The 16,799-nt window shown below is 40.4% G+C and overlaps 2 protein-coding genes across 2 annotated transcripts; both read left to right on the top strand.

Moving 5' to 3' along the window:
• The first annotated feature begins 1,844 nt into the window (after positions 1 to 1,844).
• On the top strand, positions 1,845 to 6,454 carry LOC146389844 (coxsackievirus and adenovirus receptor homolog). The gene is made up of 3 exons (XM_084913832.1): positions 1,845 to 2,485; positions 4,903 to 5,244; positions 5,483 to 6,454. The coding sequence occupies exons 1-3, from the start codon at positions 2,416 to 2,418 to the stop codon at positions 5,581 to 5,583; spliced, it is 513 nt and encodes a 170-aa protein (XP_084769958.1). The 5' UTR covers positions 1,845 to 2,415; the 3' UTR covers positions 5,584 to 6,454.
• Positions 6,455 to 9,419: 2,965 nt separating this feature from the next.
• On the top strand, positions 9,420 to 16,459 carry LOC146389843 (uncharacterized). The gene is made up of 5 exons (XM_084913808.1): positions 9,420 to 10,014; positions 10,101 to 10,271; positions 12,874 to 12,951; positions 15,083 to 15,169; positions 15,290 to 16,459. The coding sequence occupies exons 1-5, from the start codon at positions 9,807 to 9,809 to the stop codon at positions 15,331 to 15,333; spliced, it is 588 nt and encodes a 195-aa protein (XP_084769934.1). The 5' UTR covers positions 9,420 to 9,806; the 3' UTR covers positions 15,334 to 16,459.
• The last annotated feature ends 340 nt before the right edge of the window (positions 16,460 to 16,799 follow it).

The raw sequence follows: 16,799 nt of genomic DNA, 5'->3' as shown, positions 1-16,799 counted from the left end.
CAGTATACAGCTACAAAGCTTTTTGTTCAGTGTATACAAACAGCTGTAGCTACATAAAGGCAGCAGAGACTCACAGTGTCTTATAATGAGAGGCTGCTTTGGCTCACACATTATGTTCACTTATTATCAGCACATGTTGTTGTTCTGTGGAAGCTGCAGGAACCAGATTTAATAACTAAACTGTAGAAGAGGAAAACAACCCTCACTGTTAACCTGCCTCCATCTCATTCACACACGTATTCTTAACTGTGTTCAATGAAACTCATTCCACTTGTACACATATACAAAAACAGGGGGGAAAAACACATATAGGCTTCGAAGGAGAATTATTTTTCTTAAAACACATATTAAAGTCCAGTCCTATACACTAACTTCTTAATAAAGCTGCTGTAATGAAGGTTCTGTAGAAATCAAGTTATAAATCTCCACTGGGACAATGTGCCAAGGTTTCAAATCATTCATACACACTGTACTGTTTGTATACCCAGATACATGCAGCCTGGGTGGGGTGATTCTGAGGACCCAAAATGCAGACAAGAAATACAGGCAGTAGTTTAAAAATAGGCAATTTATTTGGCTGTGGAAAATGAGATGCAAACAAAGACTGCGTGACAGGAGGGAATGTGAGACTAAACACAAACCAGATAAAAATCAATGCAAAGGAGATAAGAAGACATCAAAATAAATATACAGAATGTGAGAAACAATAACTGAACGGGGAAACATAGAAACAGGAATGAACTTAAATATCAACAAATAACAAGAGAAACAAACACAGGGAACAACTAATGCAACCAGGAACTAACAACTCGAGGCTAAATACAGTAAGGCAGCCATTCATAAAGTCAAGAGTGCTGCGGTCCACTTAAAAACCAGAAAATGACTTAATTCTTCACTTGAATCAAAAACAAAAGAAAGTGACAATGATATTAAAACTGTATTTTATAAAAACATCAACAACACAGGCTGCTGGCTCTAAATTGCTGCCCAGTCATATGCAAAGTGTTAATGCTGATGTGTGACCAACCTGCCGCTGGGACACAAATTTCAATACAAGGGCAGTAAATTTGGTCCAGGGTATTGAGTAATATTACACACTAACCACCTCCTATTACCAATTTTATTATACTAACTCCATTTATACAGGTGAGTAATTTCAAACTGAATTTCTGTTACTACAGTGGCCCACCTGCGGTAGCTTCACAGTCCACCAGGGGTCGTTGGCCCACACTTTGGGAATAAATCAATAACAAAATACATGGAGAAGCAAAAATAAACACTAAGGAAGTGAAGAATGAAAACCATGACCATGGTGAGGGACATGATGGGCTGGCAGAGCAACAGTCTCCCTCTTTCCATTAAAGACTAGAACAGACAGCTGCAAAAGCAAAGAGAGGACATTTTGAGCACACACTGAAGGAAAACAACTAGGGCTGTGCGATATGACCAAAATCTCATATCCCGATATAAGATTTCTATCATCTATCAAAATAAATGCAACTCACAAAGAATTACGCCAATTACTATGCCAAACTACAACATTGGCCTATGGCATAAATCAGTGCATAAACCATGTGTCACAATCGTTATGCCAAAAAATGTAGTAGTTTCTAACAATCCTGCGCAGACACCTCCCACCTCAAAATTTAGCCCAACCGTTCAACTACAGAATGAGTGAGTTTCATCGCATTATCGCTGTTAGTTTCTGTGTTACGGAGATGGGAGCGCAAAACATTTCCTGAGTTCCGGAACAACACAAAGAACGCTACAGAAATGCTACAAGCTGATTGGTTAAACGTAATGTCGCTATCTGTGATGTAGCCAATGATTCATTAGAAGTTGGCCACGAACGTCTTCATGCTGCGTTCCCGTTACCTTTGAAACGGTGGTGCTAACATTAGTTAGAGAAGCGAGGCAGAAGGATATGTTTTTATTCGTAGCAAAACGGAGTCGTTCGTCCATTGTTAACAATACAGCGCATTGTCCGTCCATTATAGTTAAAAGCACTTTTACAGACATCTAGGCGCCTAGCATAACTTATTCACCGAGTTACAAATACACAACGGTCATTGTACAAATTAGAAATTGTACCAGTTTTATACTTTTTGTACGCACTACTGCAGCCTGGGATTGGAAATCTGGGTTTGTTAGACTTCTCTCAATCCAATTTAACGGAGGGGTGATGGAGCTGGACACGGGGTTTCTGATTTCCGTTGGACAGGAACGCGGCAGGGACAGGAATCGGACGTGTTGACTGGAGTGGGGAAGTAGTTCTGACTTTAAACCTTATTTAACGATTAACGAATTAATGTATTCAGGCTTTAAACACGGATTACAAGATATACCAAAAGTACCAACATCCATCCATCCAACATTTAGAAGAAGCTGACGTCATCAGAAAGTGAAAACACGGAAATGGCTGATGGAACTTCTGCGTCACTCTGCTGTTTTATGTTTCTCGGTGTCTTCGGGTTTGTCTCTGCAGGTGAGATTTAACTGTTAGAAGCCAAACTGTGATTCGCTCTGAGATGGAGAGGATTTTAAAAATTGACCCGGTTTTTCTAAAATAATTATAATTATTTTCGTAGTTTCTTTGTGTGACGGCGACACGAGGCTGGGTGGAGCCTCCTGCAACACTCCTCACACCCTCATGGTGGTGATAACACTGCGTGAAGTTCTCGATCTGTGGGTTCTTTGTGTAAACCGTGGATAGCTAAATAAAATTAAAACATTCAGTCGCACATTTTACATGTTGTGAGAAATGGCAGCTCTAAAGTTTGTTGGGGTCATGGGCCCACAGATTGACAGAGGCCTCTCCAACCTCAGTTCTGTCATGTCATAAATACTCTGAACAAAGTAAGTATTATTCACTTTAAAAGCCAGTGTACTCCCAGTGTTGGTCCCAAGCGCTAACACATCGGTTGGGTCAATAAGGCCAATTGTCGTAAATTCTTTACCACAGCTAACATGGAGCTCATCAGTAATATTTCCACACTGGATCGGTCAAGGCCCAGGATAACAGTGACAGCCTCCAGTGTTGAAGGTGCTGAGGGAAAAAAGAAGGCAAGAGGAGGACGGATGGAGGACAGTCAGTGAATCATGAGATATAGAGTAACAGGGTATTTATGCTTTAGCAGGAAATCTGCTTTGTAACCCACAGAGTAACCTGATTTGCAACTATCTAGAAATGTGACTGCATGCTGGGTCAGTGCTGACCTTGACCACTGTGACAAGCCTGTTCAGCACTGTCAATTCTTTCTGTGCATTTCCTGCCTTTCATTGCAGGTTTTAAATTTAAAAAAGTAAGAATATAATAGAATATAAAGAATAGCATCAGTAATTAGGACTCAAATTCTGGGAGGAAGATGGCTGAAACTACCTGAATGAAGGTGAGGGAATGTAGAAAGAATGGGGAAAATAGATGGATAGATATGCTTGTCCCTGAAAAGGGACCACAGCAAAGACTGGAGATCCAGGAGAGAAAAACTCCCAGCATTTTTTTTTCTGTTGGCTTATAATACATCAGAAGAGCACCACATGTTAACAAATACATGCACACCAGCACAAGCATAAATACTGGCAATTGTGACTGGCAACAGGCAGCTATGAAAAGGATGATAAGTGGAAAAGACAATGAGTGGTCTAGATGACATGCCTGTAGATGCATGGAGATGTCTTGAAGAGAGGACAGTGGACTCTTTGATAAGAGTGTTTAACACAATCTTGGAGACTGAAAAGATGCCTGAGCATTTGAGAAGTGTAAGGTAAGATATGTGGGGCAATGTGCAGAGCTGCAGTAACTACAGAGGGATAATGTTCATGAGCCACACCATGGAACTATGAGAAAAGGTTTTTGAAGCTTGGTTAAGAAGAGAGGTGATGATCATTGAGCAGGAGTATGATGATGAGAAAGTGCTCTCCAGTGGGATTTTTGCTTTTAAAGTTTTGAAGGGAAAACTATAGAGACGGGCAGAAGGAGTTTCACTGAGTCTTTACAGATTTAGAGAAAGCACATCATAACAGAGATGTATGAGGATGGTGCAGGACGTGTATGTGGACATCGAGACAGTAAATGAATATAATATGAATGAATAGAACAGACAAGATTAGCAGTGACCATATAGCAGGTTCAGCTCAGTGATCACAGGGAATGGCGGTCAGTGCTTTAAAACATTTTTATTTAATAACACAGGACAAATGTTCATTCCACTTTGCTTGGCTTTGAAGTGCAGCATCACCACACTGCTGTGTCCTCCTCTCTCCCTGCACCCACTGTATAGGGAGAGAAAATCATTACAAAAGCACTCCTGACGTGCCACACTACTCAGTGGACCTGATTTCCCAGCTTACACCCCCTACAGCTTAGCCACAAACCAAACCCAGCTGCCAAAGATGTCAGACATCACAGGACAGCTCAGGTTGAGTGCTTTGAAGGTAACATTTGAGAGGCAAGTCTGACATAGTTTGGAGGGATTGTTGATATTCCAGACAAACAGTGTCAAACATGGAGGTGCCAGGCAGAAGGAGAAGAGGAAGACCTCAGAGGACATTAATGGATATAGTGAAGAGGATATGCAGATGATTAGTGTGACATGGAGGCTTTACAACCCGTAAAGAAGAAGAAAAAGTCAATACTGTTATCACCAAACTATAAGTATAAATATTTTAAAAGAACATCCTGTAGAAATGATTATAATATACTAAAATTACTACTTCTACATTTATTTCTTTATGCTAGCTGATCTAACAGGTTTCCAAGCTGGTATCCTGACTCTGACTTAGTCCCGTCACAGGGAGCAGAACTGGACAATCAGGCTCACCAAATGTTCTGGTTTCTAGGCCTTTTCTCCCCCAGAAATTATTATATTTAAACTCTCTGCTCTGTTTTGTTTCCTCTTTCAGACCAGGAAGTAATCTCTGGACAGAACGTAACTCTGCCATGTCGTGCAAATAACAAGATCCCTATCATAGCAGTAAAGTGGAGCAGAGCTGACCTGGGGGAGAAATATGTCCTTTTTTACCGGGATGAGCAATTTGTTCCAGTCAACCAGCATCCATCTTTTAAGAACCGGGTGGATCTGAAGGACAGACAGATGAAGGATGGAGACGTGTCTTTGATTCTGAAGAATGTGACGATTAATGATACTGGGACATACGAGTGTCAAGTTGCCCAGAGAGAACCAAACCAAGAGATAGCCAATTTAAAGATCATCAACACATCCAAACTCAGCATTGATCCTCCAGGTGAGTGAGTAGAGTTGAGTGTGTGTGTGATCAGAGGTGAAGCTGCTTCCTGGTTGTTGATGTTTGTTTCTAAAGATGTTGTTGATGAGACTTTGTAGAAAGCAGCTGGTCTGAGTGATGTGATCAGAGTGCAGTAGATAATGTCTGACAGCAGTTTGAAGAGGAAATGGATTCTGTTCTGTTCTTCACTCATCACCTACCTGACAGCTGACACCTCACACCTGTTTCTCACCTGCAGGTCAGACAGGAGGACAAGTGAAGGATGGATCTGTTGGACTGAAAGTTGGTGTGACAGTTTTTAGTCTGCTTTTTGTTGTTGCTGTTGGTTTTGCAGTCTAGACAGAAGCAGACTCGACAATCCATCGTTCTGCTGAATAGTCACTTGTTTGAAATGTCACAAAGATTGACTCTGAGTCTCCTGCTGATGTTCTGAGTTCTCAGTGACAGAAAACAGATGAGCTGATGATAGACAGAAATTAACAATGCTGAAGATTCATCAGGTAGCTGTAAAACTTGTAGATTTTTATTTGATTTAAATTTGTATGTGATGATGAAGTGAAGTTGGATTATAGAGAATCTTTTCCCACAAGATTACCTGTTCTGCTATCTGCTACACCTGAATGAAGTGTAACTGAGGTTACTAATATTAGAGTATTATGAAACCAAAGAAAGTTCCATGTAGGTCCAAAGTCTTTTTCCTCTGAAACTTCAACTGTTTCTTTCATGAAGGAGACTCAGTTTAAACATTTCAAGAGTTGGTTACATATAATTTTATTTTTATACGAATTTGTTTGGTCATTGCTGATAAATTTGAGGATTTTTTTAATGTATGTATTTATGTGCTTTATTTGTTTGCTCACTGTCACCGTAAAAGTTATTTAAGTCAAAAGCTTTTTTTAACCAGTTAATGCAGATTTTACCCACATTGGAATCATTCAAAAGCAAATGTAATAGTGTGTATAGTGTGATTCAATATACACACTGATGTATTCCCGCACTTACAGTTTGTTATTCATGTAACAAGTTGTAATTGTTACATTAGGTTTGGTGTTTTACTTGGTAATGAAGTCACTGTTTTTATTCCAGCCGGAGACACAAGTCACAAAGGTGATATTTCTACATTAACATTAAACATTTAACCTGAAACTGTGTTTATGACTTAGCTGCTTCTGATCAGGATAAATAAATAAATGATTGTGATCATTTGTCAGACTGTTTTTATTCATTCTTTGTGTTTCAGGTATTTACTGTATTTTCTTTCTCCAGTTGACAATTTTATTCATTTATGCTCTAAGAAAAATGTAGAAACATTTGCCTTGAAAGGAAACTGAATAACGGTGGCACGGTTATCACTGTTGCCTCACAGCAAGAAGGTCATGAGTTCAATTCCACCATCAGGTTTTTTTATGTGTGGAGTTTGCATGTTCTCTCCGTGTCTGCGTGGGTTCCCTCCAGGTACTCCGGCTTTCTCCCACCGTCCAAAGACATGCAGTAACTAAATTGTTTGAATGGTCGTCTGTCTTTGTGTTAGCCTTGTCCAGGGTGTACCCTACCTCTCGCCCTAAGACAGCTAGGTCCCATGACCCTGAAAAGTATAAGCGGAAGAGAATGGATGGAAAGTGAATATTGTGCCGTTACTTTTCTGTGGTGATTTAGTTGATCCAGATGTTCCAAATGTTTTAAATTTCATGTTAATTTAAAATTACTTTGCCAAAAGGTCCAGTAGAGCAATGCTGAAGAAGATATTTCCATCTTCTGTAGTTCTGCTGATCCAGTTAGGCTGTTAGACATGTTCAAGATGTGTTCAAGAATGCTGGTATCTTTTTTGAAGAATAAAAGGAAAAATCGTCTTGATGCATGCTCAATCATCCAGGAAAGTAACTCTCCAAAAGTTCATTCTGTTCATCTGGACGTAGCGTTTTGTGGGAGAAACGTTTCGTCACTCATCCAAGTGACGAAACGTTTCGTCACTCATCCAAGTGACTTCTTCAGTCTCAGCTGACTGCAGGTTTCCCCAATCTTATAAACAGTACATTTGCATAATGACTGAAACCAGCCCACTGAAGGAACAATGGGCTGCAGGTCAGTTCCTTAATCATAATTATGCAAATTCTAATGACCATTGATCAACAACCACTGACCAAAACCCACTGACCAAAGACCACTGATCAATGGCCACGAGTACCATTCACAGAGAGTTGGGGAATGGCTGCAATCACAGCATTGTAAGATGGTGAAAGATGTACCCTTAGGCCCCCTCCTGGATTCAGAGATGGTCTTTCTCTTTTCACGTAAATTGCCTCCTTGACTCCACCCTCAAACCAGCGTTCCTCCCTGTCCAGGATGTGTACATCCTCATCCTTGAAAGAGTGCCCACTGGCCTGTAGGTGTAAATAGACTGCAGAGTCCTGGCCTGACGAGGTAGCTCTTCTGTGTTGTCCCATCCGCTTCACCAGAGGTTGTTTGGTTTCCCCGATGTATAAATCCTGGCAATCCTCCTGGCACTTAACAGCGTACACTATGTTACTCTGTTTGTGTCGGGGGACCCGATCCTTGGGGAAACCTGCAGTCAGCTGAGACTGAAGAAGTCACTTGGATGAGTGACGAAACGTTTCTCCCACAAAACGCTACGTCCAGATGAACAGAATCAACTTTTGGAGAAAAGGAAAAATCCAAGTTTCATCTATAAACACAAGCATAACATATTAAATGTACATTATTTTTTGTTCCTTCGTTTTGAATTGGAGTAAACATTAATTTCCCGGGGATCCATAAAGTTATTTTTTAGTTGTTTTAAAATATACACAGCTGTTTGAGATCCTCCCCCAACTGCTCCAAGGCCTCGAGCAGTGCATCCAGATTAGATAAACAGATGGACAAAAAATACCTTCTTTTGCAGTTTTTTTCTTAAAAAAATCACGACTACTTCAGTAGGTTTCAGTTTTCCATTGCAAGAGTTCAGTGCAGGAACAAGGTTGTCAACATTTACAGAGTCAATCCTATTTGTCTTCCTGTCTACTTGTTGTATCTGACTACTTTGGTTTTCAACTACTTCTACTCACTGACACCTTAATGCTCCTTTTAGTAAGTTTAAGTATTGCAACTGACTGATGACTGTATGAATAAAATGCTTTTTACAACAAACTTTATCCACGGTGAAATAAAACACTACTATTTTATCAAGGAAATGCGCATGCATTCCCTTTCATTTGTTTTGCTTTAGAAACGGACTGTTATTCTGCTGCATTTAAAGTCCAACATCTCCCTCTAGTGGCCATATATAAACCATGTGTGAGGATGGTGTTAATGTAAAATGTGAATCATAGTGTTCCAGTCAGTCATCAGTGTGTCTCTGCACAGCTGTAATTAAAATGTGTTCAGAGGGCCTCAGTGTCTGAATGGTTCCAGTTCAGCTCCACAACAGCAGCGTCCCTGGTTTGATTCCTGTGTTTCAGCTCATACCTGCCTCTCTCACTGAGGGGGACGTCCACTACATGGAATTTGATTTGTTCATTAACCAAACCACAGATCACTGAGAGCAGTGAGTAGCTTCCCATCTCTGTCTTTGAACCAATAGAAAGCTGGTGCTCAGAGGAAGAGGGCGGGCTTTACTTGGTGTCAGTGACAGAAATGAAAAAAGCTCAAATGAGTGAGAAGGACGATGAAGGAAACATCTGTGCTGTGTCTGCTCTGTAAGTAGAATCTCTGTGTTTGTTTGAATTCTTGTACTTTGACTGTCTGCTCTCCTGATAACTGATGATGGAGGAGAAGACATGAAAAACAAATCAGGCTGAATTCAAGTTCAAAACACCATGAGGACCAACTGCAGGTCTGAACTGACTCTTTATCTTTGCTCAAAACTTTGACACGTTGCTGGCATTACATAGAAAATGAGCCGATATATCAGAGAGTTTGTGTGTTTGTCAGCTGTTTGTGTGGAGTTGTTCTTTACGTTCACCTCAAATCAACCTGAGTGTCATTTCTCTTTAGTTCTGATCTCACTGCTGAGCTGCACAACAAACCAAGGTCAGTAACCTTCTTCTGTCACAGTTTAAACCTGATAAATGCTCACTGATATGACCTGATTGGGTTCATGTTTCACAATGGATATCTACTTAAAAGTACTTTCTGCTCATCCTGGTATCAAATGAAACCGTGTTTCATTTTAACCCTCACAGCTCGTCTGACTGTGAGTCCCAGCAGCTCTCAGTTCTTTCAAGGAGCTTTTGTGTCTCTGAGCTGTGAGGAGGACGACAGCTCTGCTGGATGGACTCTGAGGAGAAACACAAGAGAACAACAGAGGACTCAGTGTGGAACAGATGGATTTGGAAAACCAGCAGGTTCTTCCTGTAACATCAGTTTCACTGACACAGTTGACAGTGGAGTTTACTGGTGTGAGTCCAGAGAGGGTCCCATCAGTAACATGGTTAACCTGACAGTCACTGGTAAGCTGAGTGTGTGGAGTTAGTGTTGATGAAGCTGTGTGTAAATGGATGAAATGCTGTAGTTTGTCTCTGTGTTGAGGTGGATCAGTGATCCTGCAGAGTCCTGTCCTCCCTGTGATGGAGGGAGATGACGTCACTCTGCTCTGTAAAACAAAGACCACTCCCTCCAACCTCCCAGCTGCTTTCTATAAAGATGGCTCCCTCATCAGGAAGCAGCCTACAGGTCACATGACCATCCAGCATGTTTCCAGGTCTGATGAAGGCCTCTACAAGTGTGACATCAGCGGTCATGGAGAGTCTCCATCCAGCTGGATCACTGTCACAGGTGACACACTCAGCTGTCTGTGTTTCTGCAGGTTTCAACATTCACAATGTGACGACAACTTAATGACTGTGTTTGCTTTATTTTAGAGAAACACACCACCACACCTCCACCTACATCCACACCTCCACCTACATCCTCCTCTCCTCCTGGTTCCTCTGTCATAATTGTGTTGTCATGTGTTGGATCAGTCTGTGTTGTTGTTCTACTGGTCTTACTGGTTCTACTGGTGAGAAGATGTGTTCACAGGAAACCTGAAGGTGAGACTCAGACTTCTGATTGTTACAGATTTTAAATGTGTGATTTTATTTTATTGAGTTTAGATTGGCCACACAACAAGAACATTGTCATGGTTTCGGCTGTGTACAGGCAGGAGAAGGACCCAAACGCAAAACTCATGACAACAAAATTAAACTTAAAAAGCTGCTTTATTGCAGAATGGCACGGAAAACTAAACTGGGACATGGATGACTAACACACAGGGAAACACAGCCATGAGTGAGACTACAACACTGACAAAGAGAAACACAGGGCTCAAATACACAGAGGGATAACGAGGGAACAAGACACAGAAGGGGAGCACAGCTGGGAGTAATCAGGCTGGATGAGACAAGGGAAGCAAAACTAGAAACACTGACATGAGACACGGACCTTCAAAGTAAAACAGGAAACACACAGACTGAACTCTAGACATGTAAACTTAACAGCAACTGGGGAGACAGAACATAGGGACCTGAAACATGGTACAAAAACGTCACAGTAGACACAACATGGAACACAGGGAAGCCATATTACGAAGCCAAAGAACTAAACCTATCATAACCATAACTGAGACCTAGGGAAACAAGAAACAGTACAACAAAGGACTCAAAACATAAACCATAATATAAAAACACAAGATCTCTTCAAAATAAAATAGGAAACATAATGAGACGCAGACATGACAACCAGAACTTGACAACGTAAGACACAGACATGAAACACATGAAGAGCAGGGGAGACTTAACATGGGTTGGAAACACAAGGGGGAACTAAAAAGCAAATGAACATAGGAGACCTAATGAGCTTAAACATACTATAAACATCAAAATGAACTAAAACTCAAAACACTGGGTCATAAGACCCAGGATCGTGACAAAGATCCTGCGTTCAATTCCACCATCAGGTTGGGGTCTTTCAGTCTGGAGTTTGTATGTTCTCCCCTTGTTTGCGTGGGTTCCCTCTGTGTACTCTCGCTTCCTCCCACCATCCAAAAACATGCCGTTTGTGGGGATAGTTAAATTGATCAATCTAAATTGCTGATGAGTGTGAATGGTCTGTGTGTTAGCCCTACGATAGACTGGCAATCTGTCCAAGGTTGTCCCCGCCTCTCACTCCAAGACAGCTGTAATCTACTATGAAATAGCTAGATAGCGTTTTTGTATCCACAGACTTCATGGGAGCATAACACAGTCACAGAATCATGCTAATTACTGTTAAGTAGCATCCAAATACAATGTTAGATTTTCATTGGCCAAAACTGGAACAAAGACTTCTCGAGTACTCTTATCCACACAGGACTTGTATTATCTGTAAGGTAATTGTATTACAAATGCTCCAAAACCACAAACACAGTCCTCAGATTCAGTTCTGGGAATCCAATTAGCTGAATTGAAGCTGAGCAGACAGCACTGAAACTGTAATTTCATCTAACTTGGCACAATTCTAAAAGTATCAATAGACCGTTCAACAATAGTACAACATTTTATTTATAATTATTCATACAATTTATGTTTCCCATTGTGAATTATATCTCTCTCTATCCATTTGTGACAACTGAGACAATATGAAGCACATATCATTTCTCTAGAAGAGCTTTAGTAAAAATTGAAAAGAGCAGGAACATTTTCAGAATTTATCTCCTCATAATTACAAAAAGCTTTGACGTTATAAGAGTTTGACTTGGTTTTAGTTTGGTGGAAATTGTTTTTGATTGTGGTTACACAATACTCAATTTAAATACTCTAGGAACAACAAGTAGGCCTGCAGAGCGAGAGCGAAGTGCTCTAATAGGGTGATATGGTACTACAAGGTCAGTAAGATAAGATGGGGCCTGATTATTTAAGACCTTGTATGTGAGGAGCAGGATTTTGAAATCAATTCTGGATTTAACAGGAAACCAAAGCAGGAGAAATATGCTCTCTCTTTCTAGTCCCTGTCAGTACTCTTGCTGCAGCATTTTGGATTAACTGAAGGCTTTTCAGGGAGTTTTTAGGACATCCTGATAATAATGAATTACAGTAGTCCAGCCTGGAAGTAATAAATGCATGAACTAGTTTTTCAGCGTCACTCTGAGACAGGATATTTCTAACTTTAGAGATTTTGCGCAAATGGAAGAAAGCAGTCTTACATATTTGTTTAATATGTGCGTTGAAGGACATGTCCTGGTCAAAAATGACTCCAAGGTTCCTCACAGTGTTACTGGAGGCCAAGGTAATGCCATCCAGAGACTCCTCCTTGAGTCTTTGATTAATGATCAGTGGTTGTGGATCAATGGTCATGACAATTTGCATATTAATGATCAAGGAACTGACCTCCCAGCCCATTGTTCCTTCAGTGGGCTGGTTTCAGTCATTGTGCAAATGTACTGTTTATAAGATTGGGGAAACCTGCAGTCAGCTGAGACTGAAGAAGTCTCAGTCACTGAGTGACGAAACGTTTTCCCACTGAAAACGCTACGTCCAGATGAACAGAATCAACTTTTTGGATATATATACATATGTATTGTACTGTACTGTATAACTGTACTGCTTTACATTTATGGGATATCAGTATTTATAATTCCATCGCAGTGATGACCTCTGTGCGTGTTGTGTTTTGCAGAGAATGATCCAGCTGCAGAAGATGTCAGTTATGGACAAATTATGGTCAAAGAGAAACACAGTGAATTAAAGATGAGAGGTAAAACTGCGTTTCTTCATCTCCATCATGGTTTGATTTTATAGCCAGACACTAAGGATTTGGTTTAGCAGCTTAAATGGGTGACTTGGAGGTCACAGCTAGCACGAGCTGTAGTCACAGTTTTGTTGGAAAGCAGAGGAAAGGGGCAATTAATTAACCTCTGCCTGTAAAACTATTTCAGTGTCCACTCCCTGAGACCATTAATGCTCTGCATCGGCCTAGATATCTTATGAACCTCATATGATTTGATACATAAAATCTTATTTCAGCAAATAAGTGGTAACTATTGCTAATACTAATAAACTGGCAGGTAAATAACATCCAAGATACTCCTGTGGCCATGGGCTGTGGTTTGTGGCTCAGCTGTAAGAGACAAAGGTGGGGCAAGATGGCTGAGGGCACAACCTCATGTGATCATGGCCACAGAGCTGCAGAACTGTCTGCAAAGATAGTGGAGCTCCATCCAAACAAATTCTTGGAACTGTGTTGAGCTGTAAATACTGTAAATAAGGCACAGTGTGTAGAAAAGCTCATTGCTATCCACTGTCACTAAGAACAACCTGCTATAAAAAAGTCTGCTTCCAGCAGGCCACTGGTGTGAATGTCTGTTGTCAGATTTTATGCTAGTGCAGCGGGTTCCTCTTGGTATACAACAATTCCCTGTGGTAAGAGTATGCAGGAATTGATACTATTGATTGGCCCTGAGGCTCCCCTGACCTAAATCCAATAGAACATCTCTGTTATGTTATGTTTCAGTCCATCTGATGCTTCATGGTTGCATCTCAGACTGTCTAGATCTTAAGTGATGTCCTGAACCAGATCTCCCAGGACAGAATCTGCAGTTTCATTAGGACATGCCCTGACATTGTTAGGAATGCATGGAAGCACATGAGGGCCAAACAAACTGAGTTTCAATATAGATGTCCAGCATAATTTTTTTAAATTATGTTTTAAGTTATTTGATTTAAATCAGCGGTCTCCAACCTTTTTTTGCGCCACGGACCAGTTTATGCCCGACAATATTTTCACGGACCGGCCTTTAAGGTGTCGCGGATAAATACAACAAAATAAAACCAGTACCGGTACCGAAAAAAAATAAGATTTATTCATAACACACGTGAAAAGACCAAGGAAAACCGAGTTAACAATAAAAACGGTAACAAAATAACGCTGAAAACCGATAAAAACCCTGGAAACCATACATTTCACACCTGAGCCTCAACTCTCGCGGCCCGGTACCAAACGACTCACGGACCGGTACCGGTCCGAGGCCCGGGGGTTGGGGACCGCTGATTTAAATCACTTGAGTTAATTGTTGATTGAGAACCACTTGATGTCAAGCACTTGTCATCTACCCCTGTTGATTGTCAGCCTGGCATGGTGACTTATCCTTTTTAAGAAAAGAGGACCATAGCATGTGATCACTCTTCTAACCTCCTCCAACACCAGGGTACCGGAGAACAGAGTCTATCTGTTGGTTCATCCTGGAATTCCAGAGGAACAATGTGTTTTTTACTGCCAAACATTGAACAAATTCTGTATCCCCATTCAAGCATTCAACCATTAAAGCTCAATCATTTTATTAAATTATTTTTTAATTTTGTTCTGAGTGTTTGTGGAAGCAAGATAGAGTGTAAATCATAAGAGACTATAGTACATGTTTATAATGAAGGATTTGACAGATTAACAGTGGGACTCGTGTGTTTCAGGAGGGCATAACGAGACTGAACACACCAATGAGTCACTACTGACTTTTTAAAATTCTGTTTAAAAACCACACAAACTACTTCCTCTTGCTGATTCCAGATCAGGCAGTAACAGTGTTCATGTTGTCAGAACAAGTTTGCTTTTTGCTCTGTGGTGAAATATGTCAGCCTGAAAGAAGACAGCAGCTTTGTGGTCGTCTGCCCTCCTTTTTATGCAAACATCCCCCCAAGGTTCTGTGTGGTTACTGTGTTTCACAGAAGAGCTGCTAAGAAGGGGGGAAGAAACTAAAAACCTGCTGCTATAAAACGATTGTCACTTAAATTCTTCATGAAGAACAGGACAAATATTTTGCAATAGCTGCAGTATAGAAAATAACAGTAATGTAATGTGTGTAAATTCTTAATTTCTGCATTTTACTCTACAGAGAGCGATTCAACTACAATCTACTCAGAAGTGAGAACAGGCGACTTCTGCTATGGACCAAAAACCACCAGACCAAGTAGTCCCAAAGGTACAGCTGCTCTTTAACTTTGTACAGAGCTGAGCAAACCACATCTTCACTGAGACTCAGTAAGTCTAATCTCTGTCAAAAACAATACTGTAATGTTGTTTGAACTGTGTTTGTGTTCAGAGTTTAAACCAGAGACAGACGCCATCTACTCTTTACTGAAGTAGTCCACCAGTCCAACCACTCATATCAACCTGCTGGTCTCTAACTGGTCCCCCCAGCACCTCAGACCAGAGGACATCCACACAGAATCATTAAGCTCTGGCGGTGTTCAATATAATGACGCATATGGAGCAGCAGTGCAGTAGCTTCTCTGAGTAACTACATGTCATTCTTCTGTTTGCTCATAACGAATTACTATAAGGAATCATGTTTCATCATTTTTGGCTAAATTATGTGGCCTAAATATCACATCCTATTTATAACTGGTGCTTTAACTGTGTTTGTTACAAAATCAGCAATGATAAATAATATAAATATGTTCATGTGATTTGTATCTTTGATGACTTTACTGTTATTTATATTGTATTCATGTTTGTCGTCTCCTGCAGCAGTGATGTCATTTCTCTGAAGGACTAATAAATGTTTGTATCACTGTGTTTTTCTCTCAAGGGTTCAAAAAGACATTAAATGGAAAACTTGACTTGTTGGTTGTGGCTAACTGATACACATCTCTCTTCAGTACAGAAAAAACTGAATAACCACAGACTCAAAACAGCGATGAGTGGCTGAAAACTGCACAGAAAAACCCTTCAGTACAGGATGTGCACGTTTGAGACCAAAGAGTTTAATTTACATATTTATTTTTATACCACCCAGAAACCAGACAGCACCAGCTCACGTGGTAAAAAAGAAAAATATGTTGATGTTTGTTAATCTTTTCTAAACAAAAACACTAAAAAAGTCTCTCATGGCAGCTTCTCAGCTGACACGAAGCGTTTATTTTCCGATTCACTAAACCTCATGAACGTGACTCACACTGGTCATGTTTCCTGATCCAGCTCAGAGCTCCTCCTGTTAAATCTGTCAGTGCACTTTGAAATGGTCTCAAATCACATTTAAAGTCTGCTTCCATCCATCGTTAGCCTGCGTAGCTGTAAACAGGATGTGAAGCCACAAAGGGGTCTGAGCTAATGTTTAAACAATATTCAAAAACAGTTTGTCTTCAAACTGCAGAGTAAGAGAAGTGCTGAGTGGGTTTGCTTAGCTTTGTCTCACGTTGTCCTAAATTTAACAGCAGGAAATAAAAGAGATGAGCTCTGCAAACACATGAGAAGAAGACCTAAACTAAACTTGTCACCACAGATGTTTAGTATGACAGGACACTATAAAAGCCATCTAAGTCTTTAAGATGGGGCTCCTGTCTCTCTTTCTCTTTCTCATCACATAAGAAGAAAGAAGAAAACAAAAAAATTCAGGAACTAGAGAAAAACATCAAATCCTTAGAAAAAGCCTATGTGTCACACCAAGATCAAGAAATATTAAACAAAATACGCAAGACAAAACTAGAATTAAATGAAATTATTAATAAAAAGACTAAATTCTTAGTACAAAGACTTCGCCTGCAAAATTATGAACACGGTAACAAATCCGGACAATTTCTTGCTAACCAGTTAAAAATCAATAAAGAAAA

Source organism: Perissodus microlepis, chromosome 3 (genome assembly GCF_051167445.1).
Source record: "Perissodus microlepis isolate ML-2025 ecotype Zambia chromosome 3, ASM5116744v1, whole genome shotgun sequence".
In the NCBI taxonomy this organism is placed as follows: Eukaryota; Metazoa; Chordata; class Actinopteri; order Cichliformes; family Cichlidae; genus Perissodus; species Perissodus microlepis.
This window is presented reverse-complemented; position numbering and strand designations above follow the sequence as displayed.

What these genes read in the sequence shown, in the direction of transcription:
- LOC146389844 (XM_084913832.1), top strand. Translation starts at nt 2,416, where the DNA reads ATGGCTGATGGAACTTCTGCGTCACTCTGCTGTTTTATGTTTCTCGGT. An exon ending in CTTCGGGTTTGTCTCTGCAG is followed by an intron (nt 2,486 to 4,902) that starts GTGAGATTTAAC and finishes TTCCTCTTTCAG; the next exon opens with ACCAGGAAGTAATCTCTGGA. An exon ending in ACTCAGCATTGATCCTCCAG is followed by an intron (nt 5,245 to 5,482) that starts GTGAGTGAGTAG and finishes TCTCACCTGCAG; the next exon opens with GTCAGACAGGAGGACAAGTG.
- LOC146389843 (XM_084913808.1), top strand. Translation starts at nt 9,807, where the DNA reads ATGGAGGGAGATGACGTCACTCTGCTCTGTAAAACAAAGACCACTCCC. An exon ending in CAGTGAATTAAAGATGAGAG is followed by an intron (nt 12,952 to 15,082) that starts GTAAAACTGCGT and finishes TTTACTCTACAG; the next exon opens with AGAGCGATTCAACTACAATC. An exon ending in CAGACCAAGTAGTCCCAAAG is followed by an intron (nt 15,170 to 15,289) that starts GTACAGCTGCTC and finishes GTTTGTGTTCAG; the next exon opens with AGTTTAAACCAGAGACAGAC.